At 45.7% G+C, this 17,132-nt stretch overlaps 1 protein-coding gene across 1 annotated transcript; it reads left to right on the top strand.

Annotated features, from left to right (window-relative positions):
- Positions 1 to 1,656: 1,656 nt before the first annotated feature.
- BCL2A1 (BCL2 related protein A1) lies at positions 1,657 to 5,956 on the top strand. Its single transcript, XM_083587069.1, has 2 exons — positions 1,657 to 3,313; positions 5,569 to 5,956. Exons 1-2 carry the CDS (start codon positions 2,789 to 2,791, stop codon positions 5,674 to 5,676), a joined length of 633 nt encoding a protein of 210 aa, XP_083443195.1. The 5' UTR covers positions 1,657 to 2,788; the 3' UTR covers positions 5,677 to 5,956.
- The last annotated feature ends 11,176 nt before the right edge of the window (positions 5,957 to 17,132 follow it).

Consider the following 17,132-nt stretch of genomic DNA (forward strand, 5'->3'; position numbering starts at 1 on the left):
TGGAGTAGCGCACAGGCTGCGTGCAGCCTGTCCACTGCTCCCAGAGCTGCGGGGGGGGGGGGGGATCATATTTTTTCCTTGATTTCCCCCCCGAAAACTAGGTGCGTCCTATGGTCCGGTGCGTCCAATCGTGCGAAAAATACGGTATATTTCAACTTTGATCGTCCATGAACTGGATCGTGACACTGGCTTGCTCTTCCGCCCCTTTGCCGCCACCGACTAGCTCCTCTTAGGGCTCCTGGTTACCGGCTTCCATTTCCCTTGGGACAGCTGCTTATGGCTCAGCCCTGACCCTGGGGTCCTTCTCCGCAAAGCAGACGCTTTGGTGTCGAACCGTCATGATCCCCACCCACACAGCTGATGCCTTTGTGAGACAGCAGCAAACACCTTGCCGTTCACATAAATTATTTTTCTGATGCGTTGGGAACAGGAGCCGAGTTCATCAGTTTGCAAAGTTGCACAAATTAGATCATCTCAGCAAGAGGAACCCGGCGAGGCGAGGCGTAATCAGCACTATTGGCTGTTTATGGAATGATTTATTTGAAAAGGGAACAACGGGAAATTCCGACTTTGTGTTATCTCAACGCTTTCCCAGCTCGGCACTGGATAGACTTATCTAGTGAAGTCTGAGCCAATGCAATAAATTCATTATAGCACACTGACATGATGGAGCTTTCCCAGTAGCAACAAATCACTTCATTATGTAGATGCAGAGGTATATTTCACTTTAGTAGCATCAACATGAGAGATATCTTATAACCTTGGTGTCAGATGTTCCCTTTGTTAGGTAGGGTCTGTTTTGAGGAGTCAGGCTGGGGTGGTGGTCTTAAAGTATGGCTCCATGTGTATTTTAAAACAGTTTCAAAGCACTTTGGGCAGGTTTAAAGACATTTAAAAGCATTTTCAGCAGCAGTCTTGCACTCAAGGGATGAGTTGCTCATCTTAGAGGTCCACTTATCCTGTCTGAAGGGAAACATCTGTTTCCTATGAAAATCTCTGTAAGGGACGCAGGCCTGGCCAGGACACATACTTGTGGCATTCTAACATTTTTGGTGAAGCCTTATCTCCCTTTTCCCTTTAAAAATGAGGGTCTATGCCAGGGGTCAGCAACCTTTTTCAGCCATGAGCCGGTCCACCATCCCTCAGACCATGTGGTGGGCTGGACTATATTTTGAATGGGGGAAAAAGAACGAATTCCTATGCCCCACAAATAACCCAGAGATGCATTTTGTTATGTGTGCATTTATGATGTGGGTGGTGCTGTGGGTTAAACCACAGAGCCTAGGACTTGCCGATCAAAAGGCCGGCGGTTCGAATCCCCATGACGGAGTGAGCTCCCGTTGCCCGGTCCCTGCTCCTGCCAACCTAGCAGGTCAAAAGCACGTCAAAGTGCAAGTAGATAAATAGGTACCACTCCGGCGGGAAGGTAAACGGCATTTCCGTGCGCTGCTCTGGTTCGCCAGAAGCGGTTTAGTCATGCTGGCCACATGACCCGGAAGCTGTACGCCGGCTCCCTCAGCCAGCAAAGCAAGATGAGCACCGCAACCCCAGAGTCGGACACAACTGGACCTAATGGTCAGGGGTCCCTTTACCTTATGAATATTTATTCTATATTTGAGAGCTTAAAATTCTTATAACAGAAGTCAGCGAGGTCCTACTCATCTGTTAACAGAACATGACATAGCTTGCTTTCCCCAACACTTTTATTTAATCAACTGCATTCATAAGAACACGGGAAACTGCCTTGTTCCACACCAGCCTATTGGTCCATCTATCTCACTAGGCTCTCTAGGGTTCAGACTGGGGTGTCTCCCAGCCTCTCCTGGAGAAGTCAGGGGCTGAACCTTGGACTTTCTGTTTGCAAAGCAGATGCTCTACCCCTGACCTATGACCATTCCCCAAATATCCAGTGTTTTCCTCCAAGGAACTTAAGGCAATGCACAGGGGTCCTTACCCTCACTGACAGCATCTTCACAGCAACCCTGCAAGGTGGGTTAGACTGGAAGATAGCCAGGTCATCTGAAATGACCAAACAGAGAATTTCCAGCCCTAATCCAAGACTCTGATCCAATCACTACACTGCTCTGGTTCTTTACTCCAAAGTACTATTATTGAGGTTGGCGTAAGGTCTTGGAACTGATGCCATGCCAAAATCAGGATGCTAACATTTCTATGAACCCTTGTGCTGGTACACCAGCTTGCAGCAATGCTTATCTGTGTCTAGACACACACACACACACACACACACACACACTGATTGTCTTGTACACAGATCTGATCCTGTGTAAACCTACTTGATCTAGCAACATTAATATGCCAGGTTGCAGCTGCTGATTACTTGGGTTTTTAATATACAGTGGAACCTCGGTTGTCGAACGCTTTGGAAGTCGAACATTTCGGCTTCCGAAAACCGACAACCCGAAAGTGAATGCTTCCGTTTTCGAACGTGCCTCAGATGTCAAATGCCTTCTGAGGAATGTTTCTCCATTTTTTCAATGGATTTTGCCGACCACCCATTGCGCCTCAGTTGTTGAACGTTTCGAAAGTCAAACAGTCTTCCAAAACGGATTACTTTCGACAACCGAGGTTCTACTGTGTTGTAACTTTTAACAGTTCCTCTATCTGCATTTAGAGAACTCATAAATCATTTTAGGGGAAGTCTAAGCTAGAAACCTGTTTTTTCCCCACGCTGGAAACTTCCATTTCCTAGCCACAAGCTGCATGCAAATGGACTTTCTTGAAAGCGTGGAGAAAAATTCCACCCCACCCCCTTTGAGGAAACCATTGCATGAAAAGGCTGAAGTTACTAAGTTCAGCTCTCAAGCAACCTGAAAATCATTTGAAGCTGTATTGTCGAGGTCAAAGCTTGCATTTTGCCCTCTGTGCTCATTTCTCAATGGAAAACAACCAGTTGCAGTCTGTTTACACTTTGGTCCAAGACTACTTGAAACACGTTTGTGAGGATGCTGAATTGGACGCTGCTCCGAGTCGAGTTGCCCAAGTTTTGGCAAGAGTAGCACCTTCGCTTCAGGAAGACGTGGAAGTGAAGATAAAGCCACTTTGGCGCTCCATCAAAATCAGTTCTGTCGAGGAGGCCAGCGGCATTTTCAACCAGGTGATGGCACAGGAATTTGCCGACGGAAACACCAACTGGGGACGGATTTTGACAATATTCGTCTTCGCGGGAATTATCGCAAAGAAGTTGCAACAGCACGGAGTTCCTTTGACAAGAGAAAACGTGGAACCGATTTGCCACTGTGTCACTGAATTTATAAACACCAAAGCTACGTGGATCAGCGAAAATGGAGGCTGGGTAAGTTTGCTGCTTAGTTTTCGGTTACTAGGTCTCATCCTCAGTTGGGCATTGTTTAAAACCCTAAATGACTTGGGTCCCTATAGTACTGGATTAAGCCCCGCGGAGGCCCCTAGGCAGTCAAAATCTCACCCAACCCCTCACATTGAACTAAGAAAGCTGGTTTGTCATTTTCTTTCAGTATCAAATATTAGTTTGCTCTGTTGTTGCGGGGCTCCTAAAAGGTGCCTACTCAGTTTGCTAATCTGGCACTGGGACCCAAATACCTGAAAGACCATCTCCTCCCCCCTCAGACACTGAGGGTTAAAATCAGCATAAGCTCCTGCAGCCAACCAGAAGCCACGGAAGCCCCGCCGGATGTTCTGGTTCCAAGGAACGTTCGCAAACCTGAACACTCACTTCCAGGTTTGCAGTGTTCAGGAGCCAAAATGTCCGATTTCCAGGGCATTCCACAACCAAGGTACGACTGTATTGCTTTCTGAGGTCGCACAACAATAGCCAAGTGCTGGCACTGTAAATGGTGTCTTGTTACAGTGCTTCTCTATAATACAGGCAATCCTTGTTTTGCGTGGGGGTTGTGCTCTGGACCCCCACATGTGTTAGCCGAGTGTGCATAAGCCCGCTCCATTTCGCCCTGCTCCACTCCTTTTCATGACACCATTATGAAGTTTTGGGGCTACTTCTGGGTTCAGTGCATGCATGCGTGATTGTGCATCATTCGGTTGTTGCTTGAACTTTAAATTGAAGAGACAAGCAATGGAGATAAGCAGGTCAGATAAAATAAAGCAAATTTTCACCCAATATATACAATTAGGTAAAGGTAAAGGGACCCCTGACCATTAGGTCCAGTCGTGACCGACTCTGGGGTTGCGGCACTCATCTCGCTTTATTGGCCAAGGGAGCTGGCGTACAGCTTCTGGGTCATGTGGCCAGCATGACTAAACCGCTTCTGGTGAACCAGAACAGCGCACGGAAATGCCGTTTACCTTCCCGCCGGAGTGGTACCTATTTATCTACTTGTACTTTGATGTGCTTTCGAACTGCTAGGTTGGGAGGAGCAGGGACTGAGCAACGAGAGCTCACCCCGTCGCGGGGATTCGAACCGCCGACCTTCTGATCAGCAAGTCCTAGTCTCTGTGGTTTAATCCACAGCACCACCCGCGTCTCTTACTATATACAATTACCATACAACAATTGCTGCTGGCTGGCTTGGCTTGAATCGCCTTAATAAAAGAAGAGATTTGACAAATTCACAGAGGCTAACTTTTTATTCCAGCCATGATAGCGGAATAGAACCTCCAGCTTTGAAGGCAGCCCAGCTCTGAATTTCCACACGCTACATGCAAAACAAGAGGGGAGGGCTGTTCTTTTCCTGCCGAAGGCAAACTCACTCAGCAGTATATTTTCCCCACTGGGGAAATGTTTTGCACCAGCAGAATGTCCCTGTCCAGGAGAGTCTATAAGCAGGTCGCTGGTAACTTTCTTGCACAATTGATTGTGCTTTCCATTGCACAATGAGTTAGCACGACTATCGTATTGGATTCCTCTGCCCTGCAATGTAAAAACGTGCCTGTCTACTAGTGCAGGCCCCCTTGTGCTAGCAGAGAGAGAATGGTGGTTGTTATGTATTAAGATTAGTGGCAGTTCTCACTCAGGGCCACCAGTATGTAAATGAAGGATTGAAAACTGTCGCTGATTGGTTAGCTAGTTGTGAGTTGTTACTGTTTCAAGTTACATAGTATTATATAAAGTAGCCAGCTAGGTTGCAGTCAGTCTGTTTCCAGGAGTAGTTCTAACTGCTGCAATAAAGAGCTATGAATCCAGCAGAGTTGTGGTCTTTGTCCATCTTTTCCACTATTCAAAAGTGGGTACAGTGGTACCTTGGGTTACAGACGCTTCAGGTTACAGACGCTTCAGACTCTGCTAACCCAGAAATAGTACCTCAGGTTAAGAACTTTGCTTCAGGATGAGAACAGAAATCGTGCTCCGGCGGCGCGGCAGCAGCAGCAGGAGGCCCCATTAGCTAAAGTGGTGCTTCAGGTTAAGAACAGTTTCAGGTTAAGAACGGACCTCCGGAACGAATTAAGTACGTAACCCGAGGTAGCACTGTCCTGCAATATTCTTGGCTTAAAAAGAAAGATAATCTGAGCACTTTCCTTCAAACCAATTTGGCCTCTTGGTACGGGGAAGCAAACAGCACTTTGTCATAATAAATTGACCCCTAATGAGAATGTTATTCTTCTCCCCTACTGCAGGATGGCTTCCTTGCAAAGTTGGGTGAAGAGAAGAGTCCCTGGCTGGCCTTGCACTACATCAAGACAAAACTCATCTCCGCTTTCTCGTTCTTCAGTCAATATTACTGACAAACTTGGTTCCTTGGTGACCACCAGATATTTATATCACCATGCCTTCCGGGAAGGATTCCTGCTATTAGAAAACCGAGACTGCCTTATTGAGCCAAAGGGAGCACTTCTTCCTTCCTGTTTCCAAACTTATTTATCTGTTATTTATTTATGTTTTTGTATGCTTGTGTTGGAAACATTGCATCTGATACAATTCACGGTAAATCAGAACTGTTATCACATGATGCACGGACAGCTTCCTTCAGATTACATTAAATCTTCTCAAATAATCAAGTTGAAATGGTCTCTCTCCATGTGTGTGTGTGTATATCGGAGAAGAGCAGAAATAAATAGTCCATTAAGACTGCTGGTTGAAAGAATAAAGAAAGGTTTCTTACTCCTGGCAAACAAGGCTATTCTGAGAACCAACTTACAAAAAGAGAGTCCAACACTTAATACTGAAGAAGCAGTAAGAAGGAAGTAAAGCTTGAGAGAAGATCTACAGGCAGTTAGTTACTCAAGAAGGATCAGCGAGGGAAAAATATGATGTTTTTCTGCCAACTGCCTCCCAGTGGTCCAGGCAGGGCTGCCATATGTCTGGAATTTTCTGGACATAGCCAGAATACAGCAGTCTGAAGCAGTGGCTGGGAGGAAATCACTTAACTACCAGTAGATTTTTATGCATTTCCTTAAAAATAGCTCCAAAACTTCATTTTTTTAAATAATATATTTATTAAGGTTTAGGAATTTATATAAAACAGAATAAACAGAACAATAAAAACAAAAACAATAACAATACATACAATCCAAAAAAACAACAACACACACATACAAAACAGGTATAGTTTCCATCCCTTATATTCATAAAACTTACTTTCCCGACCTCCTCATACCTCCCCTTTCTGTATTCCATTCTCTAATTAAGTCAATTCAACAAATCCTTTCCCTAATTTCTATGTACTTTTTAACCTTTCTTTTCTTAATCACATAATCATTACAGCTTTTAACTCCTTAATTTCTGAATCAACATCGTTCTAGCCTTCAATAATTTTGCAATGTTTCTTAAGATAGTCCTTAAATTTCTTCCAATCTTCTTCCACCGTCTCTTTTCCCTGGTCTCGGATTCTGCCGGTCATTTCCGCCAGTCCCATATAGTCTATCACTTTCATCTGCCATTCTTCCAAGGTGGGTAGATCTTGTGTCTTCCAATACTTTGCGATGAGAATTCTTGCTGCTGTTGTAGCATACATAAAAAAAGTTCTGTCCTTTTTTGACACCAATTGGCTGACCATACCCAGGAGAAAGGCCTCTGGTTTCTTCAAGAAGGTATATTTAAATACCTTTTTCATTTCATTATAAATCATTTCCCAGAAAGCCTTAATCCTTGGGCAAGTCCACCAAAGGTGAAAGAATGTACCTTCAGTCTCTTTACATTTCCAACACTTATTATCAGACAAGTGGTAAATTTTTGCGAGCTTGACTTGATTTTGTCTTTGAGAATCTGCAAGCTTTTGTGTCCGGATTTTCACTTTAGGAAACATGGCAACCCTACTTATAACAAGCCTCGTTGCTTCACTCCCAACGTTCCAAAGGTAAACATGCAACTTACTTCTACTCAGAGTTAGACCCGCTGAGCTTCGTGGACCTGTTAGTCATGGCATCCATTGCAATGGGTCTAATTCTGAGGACACATTAGTTGACCACAACCCCCAAATGTTTAAGATGCTTATTCCACTGGCACACCTACGCACAAGGGGAAGATATCAGCAGGCTTAGGGGAACAGAAGTTTGCAGAAGCACAATGTGTGTAGAAGTATGAAAATCTATAGGGGGGAAACTCTTAGTGAGGGGGGTCCCGAAAACAATTCGCTGAGGGCTGAGCGTGCTCAGGTGGTTACAGAAAACTGGCTTGCTGAAGGGTGGGGAAACATGTAAAACAGAATGGCTGAAACCATGAACTTCAGTGGCTGAAAGTTTTAAGTGGCTGATAACTTGGGACTTTGTAGGTCCCAACAAGGCAGATAGGTAAATATCTTCTGGCCCTTCAGATGCTGCCGAACTAAAACTCCCATCATCTCAGGCCACTGGCTATGCTTGCTGGGGCTGATGGGAGCTGTAGTTTGAAGGGCCAAACGTCCTCACCCACAGGGACTCTCTTTCTACGGCTGTTAACCCAGGCAGTGGGGGGCAGCCTCTGTTCTGACCTTGTAACAGAGGGCTAACCCTCCCCTACCCACAAGCTTCTTCTATGGGGAGAATCTGGCTCCCCCTAGCCTTGCCATTAGTTAAGGCGAAACAATATGTGCACCTGCCTGCAATGTTTTGTAGTGAATAACAATAACATAACAACAATAATAGGGAAGCAGAGGGGCAGTTGGGTTACAGGGAACCTCCAAAAATCTTGCGAAGCAGCTCCTCTTCCTGTGGTGAGGAAAGCCACACCTCCAGTGGGGAAGAGGGGAAAGGACCAGAGGATGCTGCTGGGAGCCTCAGCACCGCTCCTGGCCAAGCGGACCAGGAGGGAAGCATGCCCCTTCCGTCGCCCACCCTGCACAGAGGTGTAAAATGCAAGCAAGGAAGGAAAAGGCTGGGAGTGACTAAGCTATTATGTTGGGGGAGGTTCTGGAAACAACCACTCCCGGATTCTGCTAGCGACTGAGGCAGACATGAACTTGTGGCTCTGCACTGTAAATAGTTTTGCACCAAAATAAAACCTGTAAAATACAGGTCGGAGTCCTGACTGGTTACTCACGAGCAACCACCATTGCCATCTGACAGTGCCCCTAAAAACAGGGGGCATCTTATACATGGGGGCGTGTTATACACGAAAAAATACGGTACTACTTCTTAATTGTATTTCAGTTCAACAATTACAGTGGTACCTTGGGTTACATACTGTCAGGGAACTGCCATCGGAACTAGCGGAGGAGGCGAGGCTCCACAGCGATGCTGGAGAGGGGCCAAGCAGGGAGAGAGGCCGGTCTCCGGCTGGGGAAGAAAATCAGCGCAACACCAGGGATAGAGGGGGGCCGATGGGGGAAGCAGAGAGGAGGCTCCAGGACTCTTCGCAGGAGACCAGCGAGGAGAGCACAGGTCCTCCGCTGCCCACACCCACCCTGCGCAGAAGACTTCCGCGCAGGGAAAGTAGGCGGCGACTTGGCGTCAAAGAACTTCTTTGCTGGAAGAGGTTCAAGAAACGCCCACTGACGGATTCTGCCAGCGACTGAACAGCCACGGAGTGGATGGCTGTCCAGCGAGAAACGGTTTAACCAGGCAACCTAGCCCAGAGCGGCGGTAACTTACGCACAAGCAACCCCTAAAGCCATTACACATACACTTCAGGTTACATACTGTCAGAGCTGCCCAAGGTCCCAGCTCACAAAGGACCAACGCTGCTTTGTTGTTAAATACAAAAGTCTTTATTGAAGTTCAGTTTCACTTCCAGAGCCGCAGCGCGCAGCCCCACGTCTCAAGCTTTAGACCGCTGATGACCCTTCTGAATCTCCTCCCCCTGTACACCAATTTAAGACCCTCGCCTTGCTCCACCTTTTCCGCTGCTCCTTCCTCCTCTGGGTCCGCCTGCCCGCCGGGGTCTCGCCCTTCCTAGCCTCTTCTGACGCTGATTCCCCTGAGCCTTCTCCCTCCCTCCGGCGGGCTTTAGGAGCTGGTTCCCCATCTGGGTCTCCTGCTGTCCCGCGCGCCTGTACATTTGAACTTGGCGCGCGCGCCCAGCCAGCAGTTTTCCTCCTAACCGTTTCACTGCTGCTGTCACTGCTTCCCCCTTCGGGTGGGCTAGCTGCAACTGACCTCCCCTCCATTCCCCCACTCTCCGATGGAGGTGTGGTCAGCCCTGACTCACTCTCCCTCCCCTCCGGAGGAGACGCTGGCCCTGACACATGTGACTCTTCCCCCCCACTACGCTCTGGTGGGGAAACTGGTCCCGATCCTCCACCGCTGCTTTGGGGTTCCCCTCTGGCTCCTTGTTTCTGGTGCGTCCCCCCTGGGACCCCCCTTGCCCTGACCATCGGAGCCCCCTTCTGGGAATCTTCTGATTCGCTGGAGAAGCTCATAGAATCTCTCTGGCCACTGTCATACTCCCCTACGCTGCCCTCGGATTCTTCCCCTTCGCTCTCCAATTCCTCTCTCCCCAGTGCTCCTGCTCCTGATTCCCTGACACATACGCTTCAGGTTACAGACTCCGCTAACCCAGAAATAGTGCTTCAGGTTAAGAACTTTGCTTCAGGATAAGAACAGAAATCGTGCTCCGGTGGCACGGCAGCAGCAGGAAGCCCCATTAGCTAAAGTGGTGCTTCAGGTTAAGAACAGTTTCAGGTTAAGAACGGACCTCTGGAACGAATTAAGTACTTAACCTGAGGTACCACTGTACTTTGATAAAATACATATTTTGCTCTGAGCAAATGGCTTTAGATACCCACTAGGTCCATAAATTACTATATAGCATATACTCAACACAAAGAAGAGTGACAATTTGTTGTTGACAAAGGACAGCTGAACATATAAAGGGCCCCATTACCGCCAGTAGCTGAGGGCCTCATCAAACCGAAATCCGGCCCTGGGTGAGAAGCATTGTGACATAGCATAACCTCCTCGAGGCAGTTGCTGTTCCACTTCTGTGTTTTGCAAGCGGACCCCAGCACAACTGGTGCTAAGTAAAATATTAAACTGGAGGAGTTGCAACAGGAGGAAGCGACTGGAAGCCAAGTTCATCCAGTTCTGCCAATCTAAATTCTGTACTTTTCGGCTTGACCTTTAACCAACAGAGTAGACAACAACATAACTCAGCCTTAGGTTGAGATTAAGCAACTCTAATCCTTGTTTCCATGTTATGATGCTATGCTATTGCATTTCCCTCCATTTTGAATTGCCAAATGTTGTTTGAAAAGAGAGGCAAAGGTTTCACACTGGAAATTTTCTAAGACAGAATACTTGTTGATATCTCTATTTCTCATTTTTCCAGCCACATTTCTCCAGCAGTTTACAACTTTGAGGAGTAAAAAAATCCCAGCATTTCAGAGTCCACCCCCCCCCCGAACATACTATTTTTGTACACATTTTCTGTTTGCAGAACTGTGCCACAAGATTCAGAGAAGTGTGAATTTTGAAGGACAGTTGTGTCTTGTTTTGTGTATTGGGTCAAAAAGTGTGACTTAGATCGTTTCTAATTAAAATGCAAACAAAATGCAAATTCCTTCCCCACCAATTTTTTAGACCACCGTTCCAGTATGTATTCACTTGGCTAGGTCTTCAACAGGAAAATACTTGAACCACTTGAGTCAGGACTGTATGTTTCTGTGTTCATAAGGCACAATCTCTTTTCAAGTTACGATCATATCACATTTTTGGAAATATGTATGATCAAGTATACTGGGATACAAGCCTTCAATCTGCATGGGGGAAATTCCTTCAACTATAAGAAACAAACAACTGTGGGCAGCGTATGTGTAACTAACATTTTAAGACCATGTGGATTCAAAACAGAACACAAGACTTTGTTTCCAGCCTTTAAACAAGAAATATACAGCTAAAACATATATAAACTTTAACTTTCATCTATAAGACCTGGGCTTAAATACAGAAAGTCTAGCTAATCAGTAAAATGGTCCATTGAGACCACAAGCAAGGTTCTCCTGGATTAAAATCAAAGAAATAGTGTTATCTTTTACCAAACTGATGTATTGTTCAAACTAGGCCTGCACAACTTATTATTTATATCCACCAGGTCTTCAAGAAGGTTTACATCTTAAAAGACAATTTCAGCTGCTCTGTTTTTGCTTTCCAAATACCTTAATCCTTTACCACGAAACATAGTTCTGTTGTAGCCCATTCCTCTTCCACCATTTTGTAATTTAGGCTGTGTAAACACTAAACACTCTACATTTAAATCACACATTCCCCCCAATTGAAAAAAGTCATGGGAACTGTAGTTTAAGAAGGGTGCTCTGTGAGGGGTAAACCACAGTTCCCAAGATCCTTTGGCTCGGTGTGGAGAAATGTGCCTTAAAAGTATGGTACCTTCACAGCCTTATTCAAGAAAACTCAAACCATAATTCCCTCAGAGAACGCTCCCAATGGTCATAATCCTTTTATCGGGGTGAGCCAGGTTTTTCCCCGTCAAGGACTGCATTCTTTTTGGTGCAGCTCTTTCTGATGAGCTGGACCCTATACTTCTGCTGCAAAGCTCCACCCCAGTGCCACAATTACATTGCAACTTGAATTATTTTAATAGGATTCTAGAAAATTCACTACCCTAATAAAGGAGAGGAAGTGAGAGCTGGACCATAAAGAAGGCTGATACCGAAGAATTGATGCTTCAGAATTACAGTGGTACCTCAGGTTACATACGCTTCAGGTTACAGACTCCGCTAACCCAGAAATGGTACCTCGGGTTAAGAACTTTGCTTCAGGATGAGAACAAAAATCACGAGGTGGCGGCGGGAGGCCCCATTAGCTAAAGTGGTGCTTCAGGTTAAGAACAGTTTCAGGTTAAGTACGGACCTCCGGAATGAATTAAGTACTTAATCTAAGGTACCATTGTATGGTGCTGGAGGAGACTCTTGAGAGTCCCATGGACAGCAAGAAGATCAAACCTATCCATTCTTAAGGAAATCAGCCCTGAGTGCTCACTGGAAGGACAGATCCTGAAGCTGAGGCTCCAATACTTTGGCCACCTCATGAGAAGAGAAGACTCCCTGGAAAAGACCCTGATGCTGGGAAAGATGGAGGGCACAAGGAGAAGGGGACGACAGAGGACGAGATGGTTGGATAGTGTTCTCGAAGCTACCAGCATGAGTTTGACCAAACTGTGGGAAGCAGTGGAAGACAGGAGTGCCTGGCATGCTCTGGTCCATGGGGTCACGAAGAGTTGGACACGACTAAACGACTAAACAACAACAATAAAGGAGAAACTTTTGCATTTGTCAACCCAGTCAGTCAACGCTTATGTTAAGAGACATCTATGCTTATGATATAATAATTATTTTATTAGGTAGAAAACATATATTAGACCCTTCATTCTACTGTGTCCTTTTATTTTTAAAGTTAAGTAAAGTTGTGCTCTTAATCCAGTTCAGACTGAAAATGTAAGTTGCTAGTTTTGCAGAGCAGCGTGTGCTAACTGAGAGATAACAGTGCTGCCAATATGCATAAATTCATACAGCTAAGAAATATCTGGGCAGCTGTTCAGCAGGCAACATTACTTTTAGTTAAGTGTGCGAATGTTTCTTGCTTATAGAGCCTGAAGCAAACAAGGAAGGCTGGGGCAGTGGATGTGAAGTTCAAGCCAGTCACATCTGCTGGAACTTCGCTACTTCCTTGGACCTATGTAACAGATGCTCCCATGCATGTGCAGAGGGCAATATTGAGATAAACCTGTATTTTGGCAATGGTTTGCTGCTTGTGCAACTTTATGGTGATCTGGATTGTGTGGGATGGGAGTTCATATCCCAAGTGTACATAAAGGCAGTTCTGTCTCAATGCCAACTCCAAGGATATACAGTAGTACCTCGGGTTACGAACGCTTCAACTTATGGTTTTTTTTTGTTACGAACAATTGTAACCCGGAAGTAAGTTGTCCAAGCTCTCGGAGGCCTCGCCGCTGCCTGGAGGCAAACCTGGACATTGGCGGGGCCTACGGAGCTCTCGGAGGCCTCCGCGAATGCCGGGAACCAAGCCCTGACATCTGCGGTGCCTGCAGGGCTCCGTGAATCCCGGGAGCCAAGCCCCGACGTCCATGGGGCCTGCAGAGTCTCTGCGACTGGGCTCCAGCCGCAGGAGCTCTCTGAGGCCTCCATGAATGCTGGGAGCCAAGCCGATTGTGATTGTGGAAGAGGACCCTGAGCCCCCTCCAAACAGTGAGTTTGGAAATAAATTTTATTTTTTTCCATCTAAAATACTGTCCTATTTATATTATAGTACAGTACATTGCCTTCATTTTATGGATCAATGGTCTCGTGAAACAGTAGAATTCGTGTTAAATTGCTGTTTTAGGGGGTGTTTTTCCATCGTCTGGAACGGATCAATCCACTTTCCATTACTTTCAATGGGATAGTCCGCTTCAGGTTAAGAACGCTTCAGGTTAAGTACAGACTTCCGGAACCAATTAAGTACTTAACCTGAGGTCCACTGTACAGGGAAACCCCAAGACAGAATGTATTTGTAGGCACTTCCTTCTCACATGTCTCACTCCTGCCCCCCCATCCCTAATTTTGCTTGTTACAAGGATTCTTAGCTCAGATACTTTGTGTCTGTATTGGAGATAAGTTTGCCTAGGTAGGATAAAATTCCTTCACTCAAATTTATATTTTCTTCTGTTCAGGGTTACTCTCCATAAGGTAAAGTATGCCCTAGATGTGTAAAATTTTTGGTTAGGAATGCAAGCTTTGGAACTTTCATTTTTGGTCTGTTTGTTTATCGTTAAATCCTTGTACGTTTCCGAGCACAATTCAAAGTGTTGGCGCTGACCTTTAAAGCCCTAAACGACCTTGGCCCTGTATCCCTGAAGGAGCGTCTCCACCCCCATCATTCAGCCTGGACACTGAGGTCCAGCTCCGAGGGCCTTCTGGCGGTTCCCTCCCTGCGAGAAGCGAGGTTACAGGGAACCAGGCAGATGGCCTTCTTGGTGGTGGTGCCCACCCTGTGGAACGCCCTCCCATCAGATGTCAAGGAAATAAACAACTATCTGACTTTTAGAAGACATCTGAAGGCAGCCCTGTTTAGGGAGGTTTTTAATGTCTGATGTTTTATTGTGTTTTTAATATTCTGTTGGGAGCTGTCCAGAGTGGCTGAGGAAACCCAGCCAGGGTATAAATAATACAATTATTATTATTATTTCATTCCTTTGCAAAGAAAGTACCAGGGCTGTGTGCCTCAGGCATGATCACCTTAGCATACACAGCAAGGCTGTTGTTTTAAAGTTTGCAATCCAGTTCACACTGGGTTGTAACACAGTTCCCACTGACCCTACAATCTGCTTTAGAAAGGAATCAGGTGTCATGGCTGACTGTAGTGCATTAAAATATGGAACAGCCTTGTTGCCAGAAAGAGAGTTAGGGTGCAAATCCAAGAGGTTTTCTTTCTCTGGAGCAAATGTCATTCTCCTGAGAAAGCTGCATTTATCTCAGGGGCCGAAACTGAATGAATGCCATTATGTTTCAGCAAGTCCCTGCTGTCTGGGAGACAGAACTGTAGGAGACACATTTCTATCCTGAAGTTTTCTGCGCCAGCAAAATCCACGTTTAGAACAGGACATAAATACCGCCTGTGTCAGCAGCACCACTTCACCTTGCCAAAATGTGGAAATTTTTTAGGTGAAGGATGTTCATTTCCCCATCGAAGCAAGAAACTGTCACAAGAGTTCATTTTGCGCAGGGCTCCTTTGTGGCTGCCAGTTCCTTTCCCCAAACTGTTATCTCACACCACTCCACTCTTGCCTAACTGTTATTGCTCTGTAGCCTTGTTGTACGTGCACTGCAGACAGATAAATCTGAGTGAAAGGCAGAGGTGCCGGCTTGGACCCAAGATTTTTTTTGGGGGGGGGCAGCATCACATGCCTGTGATTTCACACACACATACTGTCGCAACTTTTGCTAACACAAATCCGGGGCATCCTCAACAATGACACATCAGACTTCTGCCGGGGAACTCTAGATCTGAACTGTTCCGCTCTGCAGTGTGGTGAGGAAGGGCAGGGCCTGACAGGGGTGAGAAGACAAGACAAGGTTCAGGCTTGACACAAGGCAAGGTGGGATGAAATTCAGGCTGGACCTTAGGCTCATGCAATGCTCTGGAAACAATGAACTCTGAATTTGCTTCAGCAAGCTGAAATAGAGCCCTTATAGCAGGGGCAGCAACCTTTTTCAGCCATGTGGTGGGCCGGACTATATTTTGAAGGGGAAAAAATGAACGAATTCCTATGCACCACAAATAGCCCAGAGATGCATTTAAATAAAAGCACACATTCTACTCATGTAAAAACACTGGGCAGGCCCTACAAATAACCCAGAGATGCATTTTAAATTAAAGGACATATTCTACTCATGTAAAAACATGCTGATTTCAGGACTGTCCGTGGGCCGGATTGAGAAGGCGATTGGGCCGCATCCGGCCCACAGGCCTTAGGTTGCCTACTGCTGCCTTATAGGTCTTCTACAGATGAATCCTGAGTCTAGGGCAGCAGTACCACAACTTGGGGTGCGTTTGGGCCCACTGTCCCCACAGGCTCATCTGATAGAAGCCTTAGTGGAGCTGGCCCTACTTCAGGTTCAGAGATTTTGCTGGCATCACCTGAGGAACATAAAGAGATCAGGGCTGGATCAGGCCGATGGCCTATTGAGTTCAGCATCCTGCTCTCACCACGATGCCTCTCATGGGAAGAACACAAGCAGTAACTGCATCCTCTCTTCCTGCACTTTCCAGAATTGGCTATTACTGAGAAGCGCACCACTTTCAACAATGGAGGTAGAAGGCTGTGTCAGGGTTACTAGCCAGACAACCCCACACTCCATGATGAATTTGTCTAAATGTGGCAGCCCCTGCTGCCTCTTGTAGGAGCAAACGTCATTGTTTATGCTCCATAGGAAAAGTAACACACTTTCTTTAGTCTGTCCTGGACATCCCAGCATCCAGTTCCCTCAGCAGTTGTACTGAGGGACGTCATGGAAAACAAGTGCTTTAGATTTATAATGAAAAGCAACACTAAAATTGGAAAATGAAATCAGTAAGATTGCCCTTAGTGGGCAAAGTCGCGTTTAGGGTTGCCACCTGTCCTGTATATAATACAGGAGGGTCCCATATTTCAATGAATAATGCTATGTTCTGAATTGGTAAGAGTTTTGTCCTGTATTTCAGGTCTTCTCTCTGCACCAGTTTAGAGATCCTCTCCAAATGCATGTTTGAAAGGGTGTGTGAAAGGTCATGTATTTAAGCTCAAGGTAGCCAAGCACAGACAGATTTCCAAATTTATACATATATATATTATTACGTTTTCTGTTTTACATTTTAGAATATTCATTTAAACATCCTTAAAACATCAATGACTTCCCTTCTTCCCTTTCCATGGTTCATTTTGCATATCTTAAAACCCTGCATATTTTACATAAACTGAACCATTCAGTATTCCACTATTACATCCATCAAAACTTATTTACAGTTTAATTTATCTTAATGCTGCCAGCGTTTTCAAGTGTACACAACGCCCCCCATATATTCAATAAACATTTTCCAGTATTTTCTTCTTATTCTAATTCTGTATGTCAGATCTGCAAGCTGCACATATTCCGTCAGCTTCAGTTGCTATTCTTCTTTAGTTGGGACCTCGCTGAAAACATGGGCCGGAGTAGTGGCATACATAAACAACCTCTTTTGACACCTGGGAATTTCAGTTTGAATTATCCCCAGCAGAAAGGACTTGTGGTTTTTTTTTGGGGGGGGGGGAGATGTACACATTTATGTGCAAGTGT

Source organism: Podarcis filfolensis (genome assembly GCF_964270895.1).
Source record: "Podarcis filfolensis genome assembly, chromosome: 14".
Classification (NCBI taxonomy): Eukaryota; Metazoa; Chordata; class Lepidosauria; order Squamata; family Lacertidae; genus Podarcis; species Podarcis filfolensis.